Below are 22,328 nucleotides of genomic sequence, written 5' to 3'. Positions count from 1 at the left end.
CAAGACAGTGCATAGTGTTAGTTGTTTTCAAACTTAAAACAATGCCTATTTGCAGCTTAATTACATGGATTTTCAAGCAAAGAGTGCAGAGAACCATTTAAAAGCGCTTAATGACAAAGTGCATCTCTGTGCTTTTGTATGCAATGAAGAAATAGTATAACAAAGACATCACTTTAATACTAGGGCTCCCAGAATTCTGGGAAAAGAGATATTTCAGTATAAAACAAACTGGTGAGGGTGAGAAAATGTTCCCTAACTCTGAACAACTGGGCCCTTTAGTTGTAAACTAACCATTTCATGAATACACTATAGTCCAACCTACCATTTAAATGGCAATGATTGCTGTAATTAAGGTCATTATAAATCATGTTTGCATCATGTCAGAGCTTCAAAGTGGGTCAGCCCTCACTACAGCGAAACATCCACAGTTTTTTTCTTTCACTTATTTCCTGACTGACTCTCTTTAAAGTCTCTTCCTCCATTCTGCCCTTAGAAAGTGAACTGCATGTCAGCTACAATCACTCTCACAGGAGAGCGCCGTGTTACAGCCCAGGAAACCACAGCAGTCTGGATTTGTGCTAATGGGTCAATATGTTTAGAAACCATCGTGAAACGAGCCAAGTGGGGAACCAAGAAAAATATTTGCTTTCCTATAGCATTATGGCTAAATTATAGTGAACCAATAAAGCAATTATTGGACAACAGAGAATTTTCTGTACCTGGACAAAATGGTCTGGTTATTGAGCTCAGAGCAATAACTCTGTTCTTTAGCACAAAAGCTACTGTTTCTCATGATTAATCTGACTAATCACATGAATCTGTGGCTGTAATTTTAAGAAATCTCATCCTGTGTGTAGAAACAGTTTAAAAATAAGAACTGGTTAGTTGTCCTGGGCCAAGGAGAAAATCAGCTGCAGGGCATGGCTGTCTTAAAATTTAACTAGACATAATAAAGAGTTTGTTTTTTTCACTGAATGTTTTTTGCAGAAATCAAAAGATGTAAGGGATTATGTCTAACTTCTAAAAATTAACCATAATTACTTTTCATCCATCTCATATTGCCAAAGCATGTAGACAGAAAAACGTGGATGATGAACTATTCAGATAGGTGCTTTTTCCGTAAACTTCTTACATTCATAAGTGAGGTGTTACTAAGGACCATTAGAGTTGAGTCTGAATGGGCAACAGGCTGCATATGATTGGTGGAGAAGTTTAGAATCGCAAACCAAAAGCAGTTCAGCTTCTGCCAGCTGATAACTACATGATTCACCTGTTAACTGGATCTTCTTACATATTTCAAAGCAGACTGTGAGAAATGCTGATTGATGCATTTATGACTGATAGTTTTTCTAAATGTGCCTTTTTTAAACGTACTTGTTTTGAACTGTATTGTTTGGTTCCTTGAACTCTGTTTAAAATTTCAACATGGAATCAAGTCATTTAAAAAAATATCAAATAATCTTTCTTAAAACTGATTTTAATCACATAAAACATGCCAGCAAAATTCTTCTGAAACAGAGTGAACATAAGAATAAAAGAGGGAAGATGTAATAGCATGGGATGTATGAAAAAGTCGATAATCAATGAATATCTAACTAAAAAAATTACACAGGTGTATAACATAGAGAACCTTCGTTGGTGCACAAAATAAAAGGTATCCATCTTATTACTTAAAATAATCTATTTTGTTTTTTAGAACAAAAATTGAGAATACTTAATTTGCAAATGAATTTTATAAAGGATGCATAATTTGCCTAATTTACCTCAATAACATACAACCAAATGTATTGTGAAAGAAAAAGTGTTCTTTCTTGCAAACACACTTGAAAGTTGTTGAATTTTGCTTCATTAAAACAGTAATTTGCAGTGGAAATTATTTTGTGAGCAAAGACTAGAAGCAGAAGCTGATGACAGTTAATGGGAAACAAACACAGGTTCTAAATTACACCTGAAGTTCGGACTTTATTGGATCTAGGAATGACATCAAACCCAAGCAAACTGTGTATCTGTGATTTGCTCTCTACTACTATTGGCAATACAAGCTAATACTGTATTTCTCACTATTTTGTGCTTTCAAACAAGAACAAAATGTTCACATGATGTTGTATAGTACCTTATGATTAATTGGATGAGTTAACTAGATACAAATCACCAGAAGAGGATATTTTTCTGGTGAAGAAAAAGCTGAGCCAAAAGGTGAAGCTCTCGATTTTTCAGTCGGTCTACGTTCCTACCCTCATGACGGAGATCCAGGATACAAGCAGTTGAAATGAGCTTCCTCTGCAGGTTGGCCAGGCACTACCTTAGAAATGGGGTGAGAAGCTTGGCCATCCAGAAGAGGCTCAAACTACAGTCAGCTGAGGTGGCTCTGGGATCTGTTCTAAGTGCCTCCTGGATGCCTACCTAGGTGCTCCTACAGGACATGCTGGAGGGACAATGTCTCTCGTCTGGCCTGGGACCGCCTCAGGCTTCCCTAGAGGAGTTGGAGGAGGTATCTGGGGAGAGGGAAGTCTCCCCAGATACCTCCCTCTCTCCGGATACCTCCTCCAGCTTCTTTGAGTGAAGAATCTGGGGAGAGGGAAATCTGGGCATCTCTGCTCAGACTGCTGCCCCTCCGATCCAGTCACGGAGAACCGCAAGACAACAAGTACGAGACTTCACCTAATTTTAATCATTATGGCTTACACCTATTGAAAACTGTTAAGAAAGCACAGGTTTCTTTAATATGGGCCTTCACCTTGTCCTGTTCTTGTGCCTGATGTCTGTATCTTCCTCTTGACAGTACGTCATTGATTATCTAATGGATTTAGTTCATTTGAGTGTGCTGGCCAAAGTATTGTGATGCTATAGTCATTAAACCAGGTATTGGTACTATTGGGAGTGTGGGCTGGTGCCAGGTCCTGCATGTAAATGAAATCAGCACCTCTTTTTTACCAAACTGTCTCTTTCCACTAGATTTTCCATTAATATGCTTGCATACAGAATTCTAGCAATGGTTTTCTGGAGCTCAGATTCGTTGTGGAGAGTTAATTGTCTGTCTGCTGTCTCAAGACATTGTAAAGACCTTAACATAAAATTATAAAATCATTTTTCCCCACTCAGTCTCATGTAATATTCAATTTTTTTTTCAGAAACAAATTTTGCATTTCATTAGTTCTGGGCCATAATCATCTACATTAACAGGAATGCTTAAAATATCAGACTGTGTGTAATGAACTTATTTCAAGGATGAGTTTCATCTTTTGAGTTAAATGAAATAAACTGTGTGAGATGTGAGATGCACCTTTGTTGTGTTACTTGGAAAACTTAGTAATAAAGGCATACACATACTCCACAGGAAAAGAGAAATTAGTTCTTTCTGCCAGGGCTGCAAAACCAAAATGACTTCATTCTGTTCTCGAAGCCCGGTTTAGGAGTTCTTGACACATCATCTGGTCAGAACCTTTTTTCTTGCATCCTGTCTAAAAACTATTGTGTGATTGGTCAGAAACTTGAAGTAGGAATGGCTATTACACTGATGTATGCCAAAAGGACTTCTCAGGAGTTCTGCACTTGAGTTCTCCTGGTCAAAAAGAGCTTTGAGCTTTGTATTTAACACTATTCTTTTTTTTTTGTTCTTGTGGATCATGTAGGCATTCACTCAGCTAGTACTTGTTACAGAAGGTTTCAGAATCACTGCTCCAAGAAATACAGACAGAATACATTGCGTGAAGGTTTGCCTCAGCTGCTGCTTGTTGAGCTATAAAATTACTCACACTGTTTTGTGGCCAAAAAATTTGCTTTTATAACATTTGATTTCTAAATGAATGAGAAAGCAGACTCAGTCCACACGTCATGTACAATCCCCAAACTGAAACGTTGACAAAATATAAGGAGAAACTGCACTGAGACTTTTTCAACAATCATCAGCTTTTCTGGAGATCTTACAGTCTGCCCAGCCTCTTGAGTCCCATAAGGCACAAAATAATGTGTTACACTGCTTAACCAACAGGGCAGCAAGATGGACGCGCTCCTCTGCTGCTCTCTGGTGGACAAACCGCGATGGACAAGGGTTTAATTACCTACATTCAGTATAAACACCAAAGTCTTCAAATTTAAATAAATAAATTTTTTAGTTATGCGAAGTCATATGTCTCGACAGGTGGTGTCTCTCTCTGAAGTATTCGTGGCAAATCGGGCAGGTGAGTTTCTCCTCCCTCCTCCGCCTCACCTCCGACTCCCCCGCGAGCTCTTTTTTGTGGTGAGAGCGCATGTGAAACACCAGGTCCGAGGTCATGCGGAAGGACAGGTTGCATTTGGCGCACCAGTTCTGCACCGACACGCCAAATGAGGAGGTGAAAGTCGGCGGTAGGACCGTGAGGGTGGATGTGGTCTGGAGCTGAGCACCAAGGTTTCTGGACCAGTGCTCCGGCGCGTAATGGAAAGCGTTGCCTAATGGAATCGGGGAGGCCAGTGTCTGCAGGTCACCGCCCAGGATGCTGGATGCCATCAGATTGTTGTATCCCAGAATAGTCCTGTTCGTAAAAGCTTCAGTGATCTCATCCAGACGGCTAGAGGGGGCTGTCGGAACACTGCTTACATGGACCTGGTCGTCGGCAGGAGAAGTCCTTTTACTCGGTTTACAAAAGGCGCTTTTCTGCTCTCCTTGGCTGCGCGACAGAACTAAAGAAAAGGCGCTGTTGCCGCTCGAAAGCAGACCAGATCCTTCCCCTGTCTCCAAACGTGTGTCAACCACTTTATCGTGCGTAAAAGCTGCCCTAACTGCCCCAACTTCAGCGGAATCAGCGCCTACCCGTGGCACACGAACTGCTCTGATCTTGTCACCTTTGACTTTCTCAGGAGAGGAGGAGGAGTCCCCAGGAGCATGGTCGCAGCTCTTACCCACTTGTGTGACATTCTCATCATTTGAAATGTTTGTTTTCTCTAACAGAACCGTTTTTCGCCATCTGGGGAGTGTGGCTTCGTCGCCTTTTCTCTTTCTTGAGGGAGTCTCCACCTCCTCGCTGCTGTTGCTGGATATTTTTTGCTCTAGATCTCTGGCGATGTTGTGGAAATCTGTCACTCGGTGATGCCTCTTGGTTTCCACAGTTTTGTGCTCATAGACTTCACGGCTCCAGAAGCCACTCCTCGATTGGGTGCACAGAAATCTGCAGTGAGCCACGAAAGGATTCTGGTTTTTGAAGATCTGGTTGCATCTCCTGCATTTGAATTCTAGAAAAAGACAGAAAATGCACTTGTAACTTCACTCAGGATTATTTATTTATCTATAAATATTTATCTATGTATCTGCAGAGATCTTTATGCATGAAGGAAATAAAAAAAATCTTTAAAACATATAGTCGGGGTTTTTCACTTTTGTGTGTTTGGACTTTGAAATATGACAAACAAATGACTAATATTGTACGATGAGTAACATATATTGAAATGTTGCTGGTAAACTAATGCGACCACATCTGTATCCTCTCTCCTGATCTCTCTTCTTGTGTTCTCATGTTCATTCATCTGATATCTGATCTGTTGCCTTCTTTTGTCCTTTGGTTTTTTTGTTTTTCATCAGCCTCACTGTTAATACATCTAGTGTATTAAACATTCAGGCTCTGTCATTTTAGTTTGACCCTATCTGTGGGTTTTTTGTTTTTTTTTGTCATGTACTGAACTTTGGCCTTACAAAATAAAATGTAACTCACGCTGTTTAAACTAATCTGCTAAGAATGTATCTTATAAACGAAAGTAAGCTTTAGTTTAACAACAAGAAACTTTTAAACAGCAGAAACAGTTACTGCTATTGGTGTATTTTCAAAAATAGCATAGTACCAGTATTGGTAAAAATGCTGGTTTAAATATAGCCAGTAAATGTATGATGTCTACTTTAATGGAGAGATGATTCATTGCTATTTGGCTTAGAATAGAATAGAAATATGCTTTCTTGTCCAAAAGTGTGGAATTTCAGGTGTCAGCAAAGTGAAAGAAAAATGGAAGCATACAGGTTCACACAAAGATAAAAACTATAAAACAAAATTTTAAAAAGAATTGACTGCATAGTAAGGGACACATTTACAACACAAGAAAATATACTGTACAGTTATTAAAAATGGCATACTCATTAAATGAAATGTGCAACTGAATGGGGTGAATTTGACAATTGATCAAATGCACCTGCATAAAAAAACCACAACAGACTGTTTACAAGAAATGGGAAAAAATTGCAAATAACAACAGGGATGTACACAATTATTGAGTTTGTTGAAAGCAGTGATGGTCATAAAGTCTAACAGCTGCTGGGAAGAAGGATCTGCGATGACCCTCCTTTGCGCACCTAGGATGCAGCAGTCCTTCACTAAAGAAGCTCTCCAGTTATGCACCAGCTTCATGCATGGGCTGGAAAACATTGTCTAACTGTGATGTCAGTGTTAGAGTCCTTATGTATTAGTTATTAGTTATGAATATGTACAACACCCACACATTTAAAATAAATATGGCTTTTAAATTGTTGTCCACTTTGTGTGAAATGACTAATGCTGAGGTTCACAAGCTGATGTTGAAGTTCAGTCTGGCTGGACTCCAGTCTGTGATAAAATCCCACAATTTAATAAAATTGCCTCAAGCAACCAAGATGCACATGCCGCACATAGCTTGAGTTCACACTCACATAAAAAACTCCATCTTACCTTCGTTTAACACTTTGACCCTATCTGTAGAGTCCACAAGAAAGCATTTATGCTGCAGAAATATTTTTATAGTATAGTATAGTATAGTATAGTATAGTATAGTATAGTATAGTATAGTATAGTATAGTATAGTATAGTATAGTATAGTATAGTATAGTATAGTATAGATAATAATGTAGGCTGGTGATCCATAATCCATAATGTCCACTTTAATTGAGAGATGATTAATCACGGCTTATATTAAAGTGTAACATCCACACACATACAAGCAAATGGCTTTTACACAGCTACCCATTGTCATGACCAGTAAGTATAAAAGGGCAAAAACTGAAGTTCTCAGATTTAGGTTGGATTTCAGTCTGGACCAGTTAAAGCCCCTATCATTAATACAATCCACACTCGTACTCACAAACAAAGCTGCGCCTCACCTCCGTTTAGCTCTTTGACCATGTCTGTGAAACCCAGCAGGTGAGAGAGCTCCTGGTCATACCACACCAGCAGCTCTTCTTCAGGCTGGATGTCCCGGGTTGTGCGCACATACACCTGACCCGCTTTCAGAAAGGCCTCCGTGTTCTGCTCCTCTCCATTGCGCGCAGCCTGCACCAGCTGCAGCCAGGAGAGCACCAGAGTTGAATTGCGCATTACCTCTGGATCGACCTGTTGGCACGAGACACCACATAATGATCTATATTTAGTTTGGGCATTTTTATCAGGTGGTACTTTTTAATTTTATTTTAAGATTCGCGCTACATTGTCATAAAGTCGTGTACAGTCCACATGCCCATGCTGCCTGACGCTTGACTCACCCTGAACACACAGGACTTCGCTGTCTTGTCATTGCATTTCTGGGCTATGAAGGCGATGGTCTCGTAAAAAGTGTTTTGAAGTACGCATGGACCAAAGCACGTCCCTGCAGGGATGCAGCGCGTTACTACCACACTGGTGTTCATTTCCGTTGGATGCTGCAGGAATTTAGCGTCACTGGACCAGATGGACCGAGTCAGGAGAGCGTGGTCCATCGTTAACCTGCAGAGGAACTCGTCAGAATCAAATGCTGAATGAGGAAAATGGTCAAATAATATCCAAGTGGCTTGCTTATAGCTGTGTATCAAGTAACTTGTTGTAGAAAACGGGGGTTTTAAACGTCAATCATATTAAGCGAAATGGTTGAATTCACTCATCAATTATCAAATTACAAATAAGATCATTTTTTTAATATTTTCTTATGAAAAAATGGAATCCCAGAAGGCAGCAGGCACAGCTGGTGTTGGGGCAAAATCATTTCTAACGTTCTTTGTCTCAGTTTTTCACTCGGATACTCCTTTTGTCTCCGCATCTGCCGTGGAGTCCAACTGGCTCCTCTGTGCGCAAGAGAAGTTCAGCACCTTTTAATAAGCGTTTTCTGAGCAACACAGAAGTGTTATGTGATAATTTAAAAACATATATCTCTGATACACAAAGTGCCGCTCTATTATTTTTATACAAAAATATAAAAAACATGCCACATTCTAGCCTATAGGAACAATTTGGTCCCGCTCAGGAAAAAATAAATACAAAAAATGCAGGTTTCCTTTTGCGCAGATCTGGCTGTAAGTGGTGTCTGGTGTCCCTGAGGAGTCTGCACAGGAGACGTGAATAAAGGATGCTGTATATGGACTCACATGGAGGATGATGTTTGTCCCAGCTGGGGCAGCGGACCTCAGACGCGAAGCGAAGTCCCTTTGGACAGGTTCCTTCCCCGACTCAATCCTGCTCCTCACTGCTGCCTCTGTCCTCTCCCACTCCCAGATATCCCTCTGCCAGAGCAAACTGAAGCCTGAAGCGCGGCGCACTGTTTTTAACACATGCGCGTTCACGGTCACACACGCTCGTGCACGCCTCTTGCTCATCCTGTAAATTCCTTCTATTTACAACACTTTCTATAGGAAAACCAACTGTTTTCTGTTCTGTAAACAAACCTGGTAAACGTTATAATTATTACATATTCTTACCGCTTCATCATATTAATTATTGGCTTCATGCTTCCTTAATATCTTTACCAACTTCACCACAGGTGAACTATTGTGACATTTCACAGGGCGTCATGTTTCTAAACTTTGCAAATTCCCATTTGTGGCATATGCCTTTTTCTCATTGAAAATAGGAGGAGCACACCAAGACCTAGGTCTTTAATCAATGTGCTCATCCGGATATTTTGACATTTTAATATTTTGCTCTAGAAAACAATGTGAACTATAGTGCACAACAGACTGAACACACCGAAAGCCTCCTTTTGGTCACGTTTCTAGAAAAATATTAAGTTTGGCTTACTTCATGGGCCAAAATGTGTCCAAAACAAATGTAGTAAAATTGGCTGCTATTTGTGCGCGTTTAGGGTCCAGGCTTGCCAACGGGCTAATGCATAATTCATAACTAAATGTTTTTTGTCTAATGAGCATTTAATGATTATTCTGCATCAGAGCTTTGGGTTTGTGAGTGGCCTAAATGTCCTGCTGGTTTCTGAGCCAACTTTTTTTATAATGAGAAAGTGAATAGCCCTAAGAGAAGGATTCCTTGGAAGCTCTCCAACTATCAAATTACATTTACAAATTTAAGAGCTTTGGAGGAATAATGGATCTTTTATTTATTTATTTATTTATTTATTTGTTTGTTTGTTATCAGCTTTAAAGAAAAAATAACATTTTATTAATATTATTCATTGTAACCAATTTAAACAGTATTTCCATTATCTGATATAGTTTGTGACAAAAGCTTACAAACATAAAGTGAAAAAGCACAATTATTCTCCTGAGGTGACCACAAAGTTACAGGCTATCTCAATATTGTGGTATATCACTTTGTGTCGCTGTGGACATTCTCTGTTTGGGATAGTTTGTCAAGTTTAAATGTTAGTTTTTTGTTGCTGTTCTTATTTTGGTGACATTCACAACATCTTTCAGTAGAGCCGACCCAAGTAAATAAATATTAATAAATAAATATTATTTTTGTCATAAATTTACTAGCAGTCTGCAAAATGTAATTGTGCAAAACTAAAAGGTCCCCCTTTACCTCCAAAGACTGTTGTTAAGAAAACAGTAGTGTTATGATTTGTTTCTTTTTTGCCTCTGTTTTCATCATTTTCCTGTTGTTTATGACCTTTATGTGTTGCTATATTAGTTCATTTCAAAGTGTTTAGTTTATTCGTTTATTCTTGTGTTCTTTGTGCATTTGGAATATGTTCTGTTAGATCTCCACCCCCGCACCCAAAGCATCCCTGGTTTCACTCTGCCACAGCTGCTCCACATTTCCTCTGATTTCACCCCTGTCTCCGTGTTTAATTTTCTGACTTCTCATTGTTCCTTGGTGGATTCTTCCAGTATACTGCCTCTTACTCTGTTCAGCTATTTGTCTACCCATGTATGCCAAGTTCTCCTTGTGCCTCGACGGTCAGTAAGTTTTCTTCATTAAAGAACTCTGTTGCCAGTAATCTGCACTTGGGTCCTGTGACAAGCAGTCAGCCCATGTCAGCCCATTGGGCTGCATAGCTCAGACGTGTGCTCCAACAAAGCCAGCGCAAAAACAAACTTATATGTATTTCCCTTGGGAAAGATGAGGTATTCTATCTTAAAAATAAAAAGTCGTATCTTCCGTAGAGGACCAGCAAGGGGCCAACAAGAGCACTTAATACCAGTGCGAAAGGCTGGAGACATATTAAATACATATTCTAATGAGACTGCTTAAAATAGTGTGGAAATAATGGATATGCAGGCAGTGAATCACTCACCGCTCATAAACCCACCTGCACACTTAATTACACCTGCACACAGTTTAACGGAAATAAGTAATAATGCAAATTAATATGAATACCTATAAGATTATATTAATAAAATCAATGGTAAAATACAGTCTGTTGTGAATCTTTATACATTGTATTTATTTATTTCACATTAAGATACAAAATCAAGACTTAAACTTTTGGATGTAGCTGGATTTGTTTTCTTTCAGTTGTGCTTTCTGCGCAATACACAAATTATACAAATCTGCCCCCGAATTTTAAAGGAGTGGGTTTCTTTTCCTGTGGTAAGAGACGGCAAAAGTGAAGTTTTGCGTCTCTCCTCGGGTGTCGCTCCTCTCCTCTCTTCATCCTGCCCTGCTTTCAGGCTTTATGGGTTTTTTTCCCCCTTAAGCCGAAAGAAAAGACGTGAAGAGCCCGTCTTGAGCTGAGCAACACTCCTCCTGGCTGACTCCTCCTAGAAAGCACAAAAAGCAACAGTCTGTTTGGAAACAGACAATAAAAGGGAAATGTGAAGATCCTGAATGGTTGCAGTGTTGGAGAAGTGAAGCCCTATAACCTGGAAAGATGGCGTGGACACAGGCTCGCTTGTTGCTCCCCGCCTTTGCTTTGCTTGGATTTTTCCTCCTCTGTGTCCCGGTGGAAGGAGAGCTGCAGGGAGAGCAACAGGAGGAGGAGACAATGTCCTGTCAGGGAGCGTTTGACCTCTACTTTGTTCTGGACAAGTGAGTCCCCAACTATTATTTATGGCATTGTTATTTTCTGCTCGCTTGCAACCTATCATGCAACCTATAGCTGGGAAACGCGGAGCGCATCAGTCGGACGTCCTGTTGTGGCCTAACGGTGCTTTAGATGTGAAAACTACTAAATATGGCTTTACGGGCTACTTATGAAGGAAACATCTGTATACTAGAGCTTATTATTATAAAAACCCATTGTTAGGATAGAAGTGCTTATGTGTCAAAATCATTCTCTTTCTCAAAATCTACTGAGCAGTTTTGCTTAGAGGAACACACCTAAAAAGACTTTACTTTGTTTTAGATATGTTAAAGTATTCAGGCTGTCCTGCTTTTTTTTTTAAAGTAGAGGGAATACTCTGGATTTCGGAGCGTGTTTTTCTTTTTGTCTGGCTGAAAGTGGTGAGTCAAACAGGATTGAGCGTTACCCACGGGATGTGGGCAGGGCGAGCAGGATAGAGTTTCAGCCTGATGACGCCTGCGGACACAGCTGCATAAGCTGCCCGCAGCGATGCTGCTTGCATGGCCCGGTGAGCTCTTCATCCAGTCCTCTTCACTTATGCCCTGATTTAAACCGGGGAAGAAGAAATAAATGCATTCACCACTCTTTCTTTAATCCCACCGGTTCATAGCTGGTAGTCGTGTTATAAATCTGGCATAAGTAGACTGTCTGGATAGCAAAGCAGTGATTAAGTCGTTTAGCAAACTCTCGCTCTGGTATTCAATTATAAAATATAATATGTTAAAATAAAGAGGATGTAAAATACCTCTACAAGTGCAATTTAAATTAAATGAGCAGTATTTAGAATACACTGCCTCTAAGAGGCAAAATTGTAGGTTGCAGCCAAATCATTCACCCTACTCCATCCTTCAATTCAGTTTCAATTCAAGTTGATTTCAGTTTATTTAGAACATGCAAACATAACACAGAAAGCAGTCTGGGGTGAAAAATAAAATAAAGCATCCCAGCTAAAGCAAAACATTGACAATATAGCCCCACCTCAATGATTTACACCTCAGCAAAGCAGTTTGAAGAAGGGTACACTTATTTAATCCAGCCTCTTCTAAATCCTAAATTATTATTTTCCTTCAAGAATATTAGTGTAAAAATTTTTCAATCAGAAAGTAAAACCTAAGGCACAGAGACATTCAGTGAAATTTAGACCCATTCCTCAACAATTATACCGCTATAAATACCCGATGATCTACGGTATTGTGTATGTGCCAGTAAAAATTGCCCATGAAATTACAACACAAAATTGTAACCACTGAACAACAAAGTGCCTAAGGATCCACTGTAAAAGATAGCAACAAGATCTTGCTGTTTGTAAAGAAAATATAAAGGACAGATTGATGCAGACTTATGCAGAGTTGTATGTTTAAAAAGGCACTGCAAAAGTTTGGAACAATCAAGAAATATTACATATGCACATCCAAAATTTAAACCAGTAAGTTAGAAAAATAATGTCTAATTCAACCCTAAATGAGAACAAAGTTTTACAAGAAAAAAATCCTGTTGTATTGAAGAAAGGTTGAAGTCACTTATTTAGATCATAAATTCATTAGAAAAGCAGGGACTTAAGTTTTTTTTATCCATCTGCAAATGCAGTCTAGCTTTTTATGTGTCTGGAGTATATAGATGTACGTATGAAGAAACATGGTAGTGGCGGCATAACGCTGTTTGGATGCTAATCCTTAACAAGGAAGCTGAGGATGATGGATGGAGTTAAATATAGGGCAATCCTGGAAGAAAACATGTTAGAATCTGCAGAACACTTTTGAGAAGAAATCTGAAAAGTGTGGCATGCCTGGACTGTGTTTACATTGAGATTTTGTGCCCCAGCATTGCTTTATGTCTTGCCAGTGCCCCCATGTTCAGTTCCACAGACAAACTAGTCCACAGTTTGACTCCATTCAGTTTTTCGGTTAGTATGCATGTGAACAGTTTTCAAGCATGAAACACCCCTTAAATATAATTTAATTCCTTCACAGTTTTAAAGTTGTTGCTTTGAAACATTTCCTGGTTTGTTTTTTGCTGTTTTGAAGAAGAAAAAAATGTTAGAGCAAGTTACCTGTCATAGTTGTAGATGAAATAAGGTGAAATCAGTTAGCAGTTAAGAGCATGGAGTGATATACAATCCATTTATGTATTTACTTATCTGAATGCTTGGCTTTATTTTGTACTGCAGTTCTTCTCATTACCTTAGAGTGAATATATGTAATTTGTGATTTCCAGCTGACTGTCTTTTATCATTTCCCCAAGACATCAGTTTTTATTAAGCCTTTTGTTATCATTCCCATTTATTTCAATGTTTGCGTGTATATTATTTTTATTTCCAAATAGAAGTGTTTTAGTTTTACTCAGATTTAAAGACAGCATGATAGCTGCTTGGTCACATGGTGAAAATAGCTACATGGACTGAAATTATAGTATGTCAAAACATGCTGTCTTTGCTGAGAAAACAATATTAAAGCAACAACCCTAAAACCACAACCAAATTGTTTGTTTAATTTGTGTATAAGACAAAAAAATGAAAATGTCAGCATGTTTTTAAAGGAGTAATGATTGATATTTTGTGGTGAAGTAAGGGTGAAAAACCTGCCTTTTTTCCATCGTCCTCAGTGGAACCACCCATAAGCTGTGAAGCAGTCAAAGCTGAGTGACATTTAAGTTGGGTTCAGACATGTTGGGTGATCTGTTCAGTCTTTACCCTTTGCTTCAAAAAGTTTAGGAGGAGCCCGGGGAGGGCGGCACATCACGCATGGTCAAGCCTCTGGTTTGTTACACTGTCTGCAAGCTTCATCAGACCTTCAGGAAGCAGCTGATCTTTCTCCAGAGATGGTACTGTCTCGTTGGCATGCTCTGCAGATCTTAAATGCCACCCAGTGACCTAATCTAATGCTTCAGTGACAGAACGCAGAGCCAAACTGAATATAAGCGAATATGCAGCTACATTTTAGACATCACCTCATCGGTGTTTGTCTTTCCCACATGCTTGACTTTGCCTGCATGAGAGGGTTATGAGCTCAGAACTGTAAGCAACAGAAAAACTTAATTACCATGAGTTCCACCTTCTTAAAGCCATGTCTGATCCACACTCAAGAACAGGCAACAGTTTTTCCTCCTATGGTTCCTCACAAATTGAATTGTGTGCTGTGGCGAGGTCAAATAATTCAAATATTTATTTATTTTCTTGTTTGTTATTTTTTTTTAAATCTCTGGACTATTTTATTCTGTTTGAAACAGTTTCTGTTATTTTCTAGATTAATTCAACAAGATTGAAAGAAATGTCATAAATCAAACTGTCATGTGCTTTTGAAACCAAAAATAGCTCATAGCTCTATTTTTCTCACTGTCTGACATTACATGAGACTAAAATGTTCCTGTTTTATGTCAGTTATAGACCTATTACCAAAATTGTATCTTTTTGCTACATTCCAGAATAATGAGACAAATTTTTCATAGAGAGTTTTTGTTTTTACTCTCTTCAAATTCAAAGGTTTGATATAGATTGAGATTACTATGCCTTCACGCTATTTAAGAAAGCCCAGAGATGATGTCATGTCTTTGTGAACTACTGATAGGGTAATCCACAACATTTGAGTTAAATAGAAGTACACCTGTGGGTGTATTTTAAGGTAACTCCTCAAAATCAATGTATTTTTTGTGTGACATCATGGAAACATGTAAAGAAATCAGTCAAGACATCAAGAAGAGAATTGTGGACCTCCACATGTCTGGGTCATCCTGGCAGAAGGCGCCACATTCATCTTCATGCAAGTATAAACAATCATCATACTGTTTAGGAAGGACACATGTTTTGTGTCCCAAAAATGAGCGTGTTTTTGTGAGGAATGTGCATATCAACCTCGAATAAAAGCAAAAGACCTTATACATAGGCTGGCTGAAGCTGGTAAGGGAGTGTCATTATCCTCAGTGAAACGGGTCCTGTGTGGACATGGACAGGAAGCCTACTCAGAGAGAAGTAAGATATTTCTCCAAAAGCAAAATAAAAAGTCAGATTTGCAGTTTGCAAATCCAATTTGGGGCAAAGACCTGTATATTCGAAAATATCTCCTGTGGTCTGATTAAACTAAAATTGAAGTGTTTAGTCATTTTTATGTTTGAAGAATAAAAAGGGGAATTTTCTAAGCCTGAGAGCTCCATCCAAACTGTGAAGTATGGTGGTGGCAGTATAATGTCAAAGGGGTGTTTTGGCTTTGGAGCGACTGGCGTATTTCACAAAATAAATCACATCATGATGAAAGGAAGTTATATGGAAACACTGAAGCAACATCTCAAAACGTCAGCCAGGAGGTTAAAACACAAATGGGTCTGATAAAATCCCTAAGCATGCTGCTTAATTAGTTATAATGTGTCTTAAGGACAACAAAGTCATTGTTTTGGAGTGGCCATCACAAAGCCTTGATCTCAGTCCCACAGAAAATTTGTTGACATACCTGAGAAAATGTGTTTCATCCGTTGTGTCAGGAAAATTGTTGGAAAAAATTGTTGTGAGAAGCTTGTTGAAGAAAACCTAATATGTTTGACCCAAGTCATACCTTTTGAAGGGAATAGCACCAGTACCAGAGAAAAACATCTAGACTTCTGAATTTAAAGAAAGTTCAAAATAATTCTCACATTATTCTGCCATTTAGCAAGAACCAAATAATTTGGGTAATTGTAACTGACCAAAAACAGGAAATGTTTAGTCTCACAGTTAGGAAAAAAATGGTTGTCTTTTTAAACGGTGTACCTAAAAATCTGGTTTCAGTTGCATTGTAACATGTTTGTGTTTGAGTTCATCAGCTCAGAGGAATCCACAGTCAACATGTTTATTATGTTGGTTTTTTTTTTTATCTGAGGAAATATCATCTTTAAGTAAGCCACTCTGGTTTACTTGAAAAGTAACAAAACACAACAATATAATATTACAGTTTTATTGTATATTTATTTACCATGTTCTACTTCTACAGGTGGTAGAATAATAATAATATAACGTTCTTTCTCTTTAGCCATTTTTGGACATTACTGTTGTAAACATGTAGCTTGAGCAATGTGCTTTGGTAAGAAGAGCAGCATTTGGACTGTTTTAACTTCATTCAGTCATTTTCACAAGCACTTTGGATCAAAACAGAGTTTTTGTTGAGCAAAAAATACAAAGTTTGACATTAAGATAGAGATCTACTTGGAAACTCTTCATCAGGTACTTCCACAGAACTTGATAACTGAGAAGGAGGTCTAACCTTATATGGGAGATACAAATAGTCCAACTTGAACCTAACAGGCTTGCTGTTTCCCTTTGCTTATGACCCTGTTAAACCCACACAAGTTTACTGCTAAAGGAGTTTGGTGTTGCTTCCTGTAACACACATTCAGACATCTCCCCCCCCGCTGAGTAATAGTTATGGGTCCCCTCTGTTGTTCATGTCAGAGCCCTTTTTACTCTAGCGGATGTACACAAAACCTGTTATTGGGCTGGCCATGCATAGTGGGACCATCTGTTCCCCCTCACTCTCAGACACCCACACACACACACACAAACACGGTCACTCAAACGCATATAACATGCACAGAGGCCAGCTGCTTGCTATACGGGCCCAGCTAGCGGCAGACTGCTGCATCTGTCCCTGTCTAACCTCAACCCTGTGGCCCAGCAGCAATTAGCTCCCATTAGCAGCCCTGTGAGACAGGCTTTCATTAAAGAGACGGTTGTGTTTACAGCAGCATGCAGCAGACTAACCAGCAGCTTACAGATGACGGGTCACAGTCTAAACTGATGGAATGTTACCAAATCCTCAGAGGAAGGAGCTCGGTGGAGAAAGGGGGGACTTTTATTCTGAAACATATGGGATGTATTTATATTAACACAATTAGCATGTTTCCTCATGAAAAGATTAACCTTGTTCTGTACACATGGATTTATAGTGTTTTTTTTAATGGGAAAAAAATGCTGATTATTCAGATCTGGCAGCGTGAAGCATCACTGGAATGAGATTTACTCCTTTGTGAAGCAGCTGGCAGAGAAGTTTATCAGGTAAAAAAGAAGATGACACATTCAAATTGTTGGATGACATGTTTCAGTGTTTAGTGAACGCTAAAGTTGAACAACTTTGTATCTGCAGCCCCATGCTGAGGATGTCCTTCATCGTCTTCTCCACACAAGGAAAAATTATTATGAAGCTGACAGAGAACAGGTAACAGCTGCAATACTCTGTGACTTCTGCAGGGCTCCATCCATCCATCCTGGGATCCAAACTTAATATTTTTATGTTATTGTTGTTTTATGAAGCTTTCAACAAATAATATTTACATTTTATTTGTCGGCTGGTTTGAACATTGTTTTGGCAAAACACTTGATTCTACCTGAGTCAAAAACATTTGTGCCATGTTGACTCTACCTACTCTGTTCTACTTATGAACATATAACATATAAAATTAGCTTATAAAAACTCCCCTTCAGTTTGTTTGCTTTTCTTAAATCTGGATATCTGTCTTTTACACCTCAGGGAGGCCATAACCGAAGGCTTAAGGGCTCTGAACAATGTTATTCCTGGAGGAGACACATACATGAACCTAGGCCTGCAGATGGTATGGCTATTTTTTAGGAATAAATGTCTTCACTGTGGCACAATGACTTACATAGGAATAGATTCGCGGAGCTTTACCTGAGTATGGGAGCTGGGCAAATTGGATAATGAAAAGGAGTGTGTCAAAAAACTAAAACGTGGCTTGTTCTTGAATGTGCTGGTTTATGTATTTTATGAAGGCAGATGGCAAGATGTCTTTGAAAAACATTGTGTTTAGTCAAGAAATACTATTAAGTTTACAAATTCATTTTATGGACTCAAAACGAAACAACTGAATTTAGCAAAGGTTGTAAATTGCTGCTTTGTCTTTGGGTGCTCTGTATGTGTGTCCAAAACACTCAGTTTTACCTTGTGTTTCTTTAAAAACCCCGTCTTTTACAGCTCATTTCGTTGTAAATGACAGTATAATTGGCTGCTTATTTTTTTACTTAAGGCAGTTAAGCAGACATGAAACAAAGTGTTAAATGATGATATGATTAAGCAAAGGGAAGGAAGTTGGACAGTTTGCAGACAGAGGTTAACTTCCTGCAGTATGAGCATTTGATCTACAGGGTTGTGTCTGCAGACATATCAGTATGTTAAAATTCCCCATGCATGGAAACCATGCATAAGCGTCTTTATGTGTAAAAGGTTTCTGTTTTTAATCTTATGTAATCACAATTAGCTCGACTTACATGGTTTCCTCATTTTAAGATGCTTTCTGTTTAACATTTATTGCCTTTTTGTTTCAAATAAATATTTCCGTCAGTCATTCATTGTAAATGTTACACAACAGCATCTCCCAATAGAAGCAGGAATGCCAATATGTGAGCATTTTTGCAGGAAAAATATTCTACTGCTGCAACGATTAGCAGTAATAAAAGCTTAGCAATAATCTAATATCATTCATGCTTAACGACTTTTTAAGTTACTTCACTGTCTGAAACCTTTTTAATGGAATATTGACTGATAGCCTTTTGTGCAATTACAGGCTAATGCACAGATTCGCCAAGAAAACCAGGGTAAGCTCCATCTGAAATGCTCCATCTTTTTTCCCCCAATGAAATCTAATAGCAAAATAAAGCAAATATATTTTGTGTTCCCTGTAGGGACTGCCAGCGTTATTATCGCTCTGACAGATGGAGAACTGAATGAGTGGCAGTTCGACACAGCACAGCAAGAGGTAAAGTGTGTTAAGCCGGGGAGAGACGCTCTATGGAATGTAGCCGTGTTGTCGATTATTAGCATCCAGGTTGCAATCTCAGCACAAAGTGTTACTCTGGAAAATTATGACAGGTTGGATTTTTGACTTAATTTTAGTACATTTTATTTTAAATGTTATTTCAAACTAATAATTATGTCCTGGTCTTTGACCTTGCTAAAGGTGGAATTAGCAGAAATGATTGTTTAATTTGTGAGCAAGTAAGTTTTCTTCTTCTAGTCTCAGAATCGCCATGAATGGTTGATGTTAAAACAAAATGTTAGTAATTAAAAAATTTGTAATTTTTGTTTGATTAAATCAATTCAAGTTTTTTTAGCTACTTTGAGTCAATAAAAACACAATATGATTAAACAATGCACGTAAATATTCACAGTATTTGGATTATTACAGCTTTTTATTATCTTGGCTGTTGGTGTAACATTGAAGAATTAAGATCATTCTTTATTTTTTCCAGTTTAGAGTAAAAAAGTACAGATTTGACGAAGAAGATCTCCACTTTTACACAAATACTTTTATCTGAAGCAGGTTTTTAACAACTGCGCCCTTAAATGAAGAATAGATTTCTTTTCATTTTTACTGTATTGTTTACTGAACAAATCAAAAAGAAAATGTAACAGTTTACAACAGATTCGAGAAAAATCACATCTAATCAATGTCTGTTCTTGACTGATGACAAAATCACAGAAAGTTGAGAGGAATTAATCTGATTGTCTATTAAGGAGTTTTATATGTATATATACTTACCAGAACCACGTTGGTTTATGCTCCATAGCTTTGGCAACCTCAGCCTCTCTCCTGCTGGAGGAATAATTACTTCAGCTCCCACAGTGGAGGAATTTGTCCACAGGTCAGTCGTAAAAAGGCTGGCCTCTCATCCTAGTGATTTTTGAGATGTCTAAAGGTTCCTCACTTTAAATTCAGAACCAGGTCATCGATGCAAAGAGTGTATGATCCATAAAAGTTTTCTCTGGGATAAATGAAACATAAAAAGTGGTGTTTAAAAAAACTTAAAACACTTTACTCAAAAAGTAGCAACTTGGCACAGCTTATGAAGGCAAACAAACAATGATCACAGCTGCAGTCCATAAGGGTGATCCGTTTTTGTTGACATGTATGGGTCCAGCTTCTTTGTTCGAAGAAAACATTTTTAAACTTTAACTCTGAGAATTGCTTTCAAATGGGAGAAGCACATCTGCTTGGACTACTAGGACTGATCTACAGATCAAAAGTGGACTTTTGAGCAACTTGAGCAATGGGGCAACGTATTATCCAGTCAATGAGTGAAAGGGAATCTAATGTTAGCCAATCAGAGAAAGTTTTTCCTCAGTGACATCAGATAGATTCAAAGATGTGCAACTCTAGAAAATTATTTTCCTTTTTAACCTAAACACTGTGTGCCAAGAAATACTCAAATAAAATATACTGATATAATCATTTTACAGGATGGGTTAGGTTACAGCTTCACTTGAAGAATAATGAAACTGAATATTGAGCATTACATTTTATGATAATTAATTATGGTCTACCTTAATTAAAAGGAAATTAAGTGGTTACGTTTCATATTTGTTTTGTCGCTTAGGAGTTTCCAATTCAGCTGCAGGTATATTTTTCTGCAACAGAAAACAGCAATAGCGAACAAAATGTTTTACCAATCCTTGCAGGCACAAATAGCCAGGTCATTGGGAGCCATTGTCTATTGTGTAGGAGTCAAAGACTTCAACCAGACCCAGGTAAGATCCACATAGAATTAAAATGCTTCAAATGCATTAAAGAAACTACTCAGTTTGCTTCCTGTTTCTATATTTTGTAGCTTGCAACTATTGCAGATACCATGGAACATGTGTTTCCAGTAACGGGAGGCTTCCAAGCCCTCAGAGGAATCATTGACTCGGTATGACACACACATGCAGTACCACATCCATGTTATAGAAAGACTCGCCCACACAGGGAGACTCATTAAAGAATTTTTATCCTTAAATTTCACGCGTGTTTTTTTTTTTTTTTTGCGGCTCTCAGATCATCAAGAAGTCTTGCATTGAGATTTTGGCAGCCGAGCCATCCAGCGTGTGTGCGGGAGGTAAGAGGTCTGAGCCTTGAGGGCCTTGGTTCAAACGGGGGATGGTGTGTGTGAGATTGTGTCAGTCATCGAAAGCCTTTTGAGTGGAACATCAGGTTAAGTAATTGCATGGCCGCTCACGACTGCAGAATGACAGAGAGCGTATTGTCACTCACAGCCAGGGAAAATTAGCATAGCCGCTTCAGCGCAGCATGTGTGCAAAGAAATCCCTTTAAGCATGGCTGCATCTATGGCCTAGTTTGCCACATTGTATATGCTAAACAGCCTTTTGAGATCGTTTGAGCCCTTGTCGTCTAAGCGATCTCTTCCACGTCGAGACGTCCAGCCATCCTGCTTCCTTTGACGTTTAAGGAAGTCAGAACCAGTGGAGGAAATGCTGAGAGAGATCCTTTATGTGCAGCCGGCACGATGGATGAGCTTTGACATGACCTTATTAGAACTCACTTAAGAGTGAGTCTACGAGCCTGCTACCAGGGCCACTAATGGAGATTACCTCCCATTATGGGATAAGAAAAATGCTAGAGGAGGGAACTGAAGAAAAATCTTACATAGAAAAAAAAAACAGTTATCAGCAGATATAATTACTGTTTCTGGTTTCTTGCCAGAGTCTTGGCATCTGTCACCAGACATGTGCCTAAATATTTTTCTACAGCCTCATTTATTATTCGATTGATGAGGCTACTAATGTTCAGTGAACTAAGAGGCCTGATTCTGGCCTAATTAATGAAGATTATACCCACATGCACATTGTTCGCCTTTGTTGTAATTCAGTGTGTACAGTACTGGACAAATTTGTTTCATACCGCTGGTAAAGATTTGTAAAAAACAAAAACAAAAAAAACTTTAAAATAAATCAGTCTTTTATTGCAGTAGCTTAAGAAAACAGAAAAGTTTTGAGAAATTTATTCTTGAATTTGATTACATTTAGTAATTGGGGAAAAATATATCTTTTTCTGTGTAATTTTTGATCAAGCTATCATTCTCAGCAATTTTCTTGCAACACACACTGTGAGAGTGATGGTAAGGGAGATAAAAAAAATGTTAAAATCTCCCTGGTGAAGCTCTACGACGTGCTTTGGTCAGATCAGATAAAGATTTAGCTTTTTGGCAACAAACATTCCAGCTTGGCTTAGTGTAAAAACAATAAAGATCATGTAAAAAAGCACATTATGCTCACTGTTAAGTACAGCGCAGGAACTGTGATGCTGTGGGCTTATTTATCTAATAGGCCCTGTAAACCATTTCAGGTTGCATGAGATCATAAACTATTTAAAATATAGGG

The 22,328-nt window shown here is 38.5% G+C and overlaps 2 protein-coding genes and 1 long non-coding RNA gene across 3 annotated transcripts in view; 1 reads left to right on the top strand and 2 right to left on the bottom strand.

The window, feature by feature from the left end:
- Window positions 1-1,459: 1,459 nt before the first annotated feature.
- On the bottom strand, window positions 1,460-8,463 carry prdm8 (PR domain containing 8). The gene is made up of 4 exons (XM_047350870.1): window positions 8,330-8,463; window positions 7,475-7,694; window positions 7,097-7,325; window positions 1,460-5,211 (listed from the first exon to the last, which is right to left on the bottom strand). Coding segments are annotated over exons 1-4 (1,551 nt in total). The 5' UTR covers window positions 8,332-8,463; the 3' UTR covers window positions 1,460-4,111.
- A 2,092-nt stretch (window positions 8,464-10,555) lies between these two features.
- On the bottom strand, window positions 10,556-11,139 carry LOC124858828. Its single transcript, XR_007035944.1, has 2 exons — window positions 11,000-11,139; window positions 10,556-10,897 (listed from the first exon to the last, which is right to left on the bottom strand). It is a non-coding gene; the product is annotated as an uncharacterized LOC124858828 (long non-coding RNA).
- antxr1d (ANTXR cell adhesion molecule 1d) overlaps window positions 10,812-22,328 on the top strand; it is a 40,139-nt gene continuing 28,622 nt past the window's right edge. Inside the window, exons 1-8 of the mRNA XM_047351068.1 lie at window positions 10,812-11,165; window positions 17,144-17,215; window positions 17,304-17,375; window positions 17,688-17,769; window positions 18,739-18,930; window positions 20,631-20,699; window positions 20,780-20,860; window positions 20,986-21,046. Of these exons, the coding sequence (XP_047207024.1) occupies window positions 11,008-11,165; window positions 17,144-17,215; window positions 17,304-17,375; window positions 17,688-17,769; window positions 18,739-18,930; window positions 20,631-20,699; window positions 20,780-20,860; window positions 20,986-21,046 (787 nt within the window). The 5' untranslated portion in view covers window positions 10,812-11,007. The remainder of the gene's footprint in view (window positions 11,166-17,143; window positions 17,216-17,303; window positions 17,376-17,687; window positions 17,770-18,738; window positions 18,931-20,630; window positions 20,700-20,779; window positions 20,861-20,985; window positions 21,047-22,328) is intronic.

The sequence above is a fragment of the Girardinichthys multiradiatus genome, chromosome 22, assembly GCF_021462225.1.
Source record: "Girardinichthys multiradiatus isolate DD_20200921_A chromosome 22, DD_fGirMul_XY1, whole genome shotgun sequence".
In the NCBI taxonomy this organism is placed as follows: Eukaryota; Metazoa; Chordata; class Actinopteri; order Cyprinodontiformes; family Goodeidae; genus Girardinichthys; species Girardinichthys multiradiatus.
Note: the sequence above shows the minus strand (reverse complement) of the source record. Positions and strands in the feature narration are given on the sequence as shown.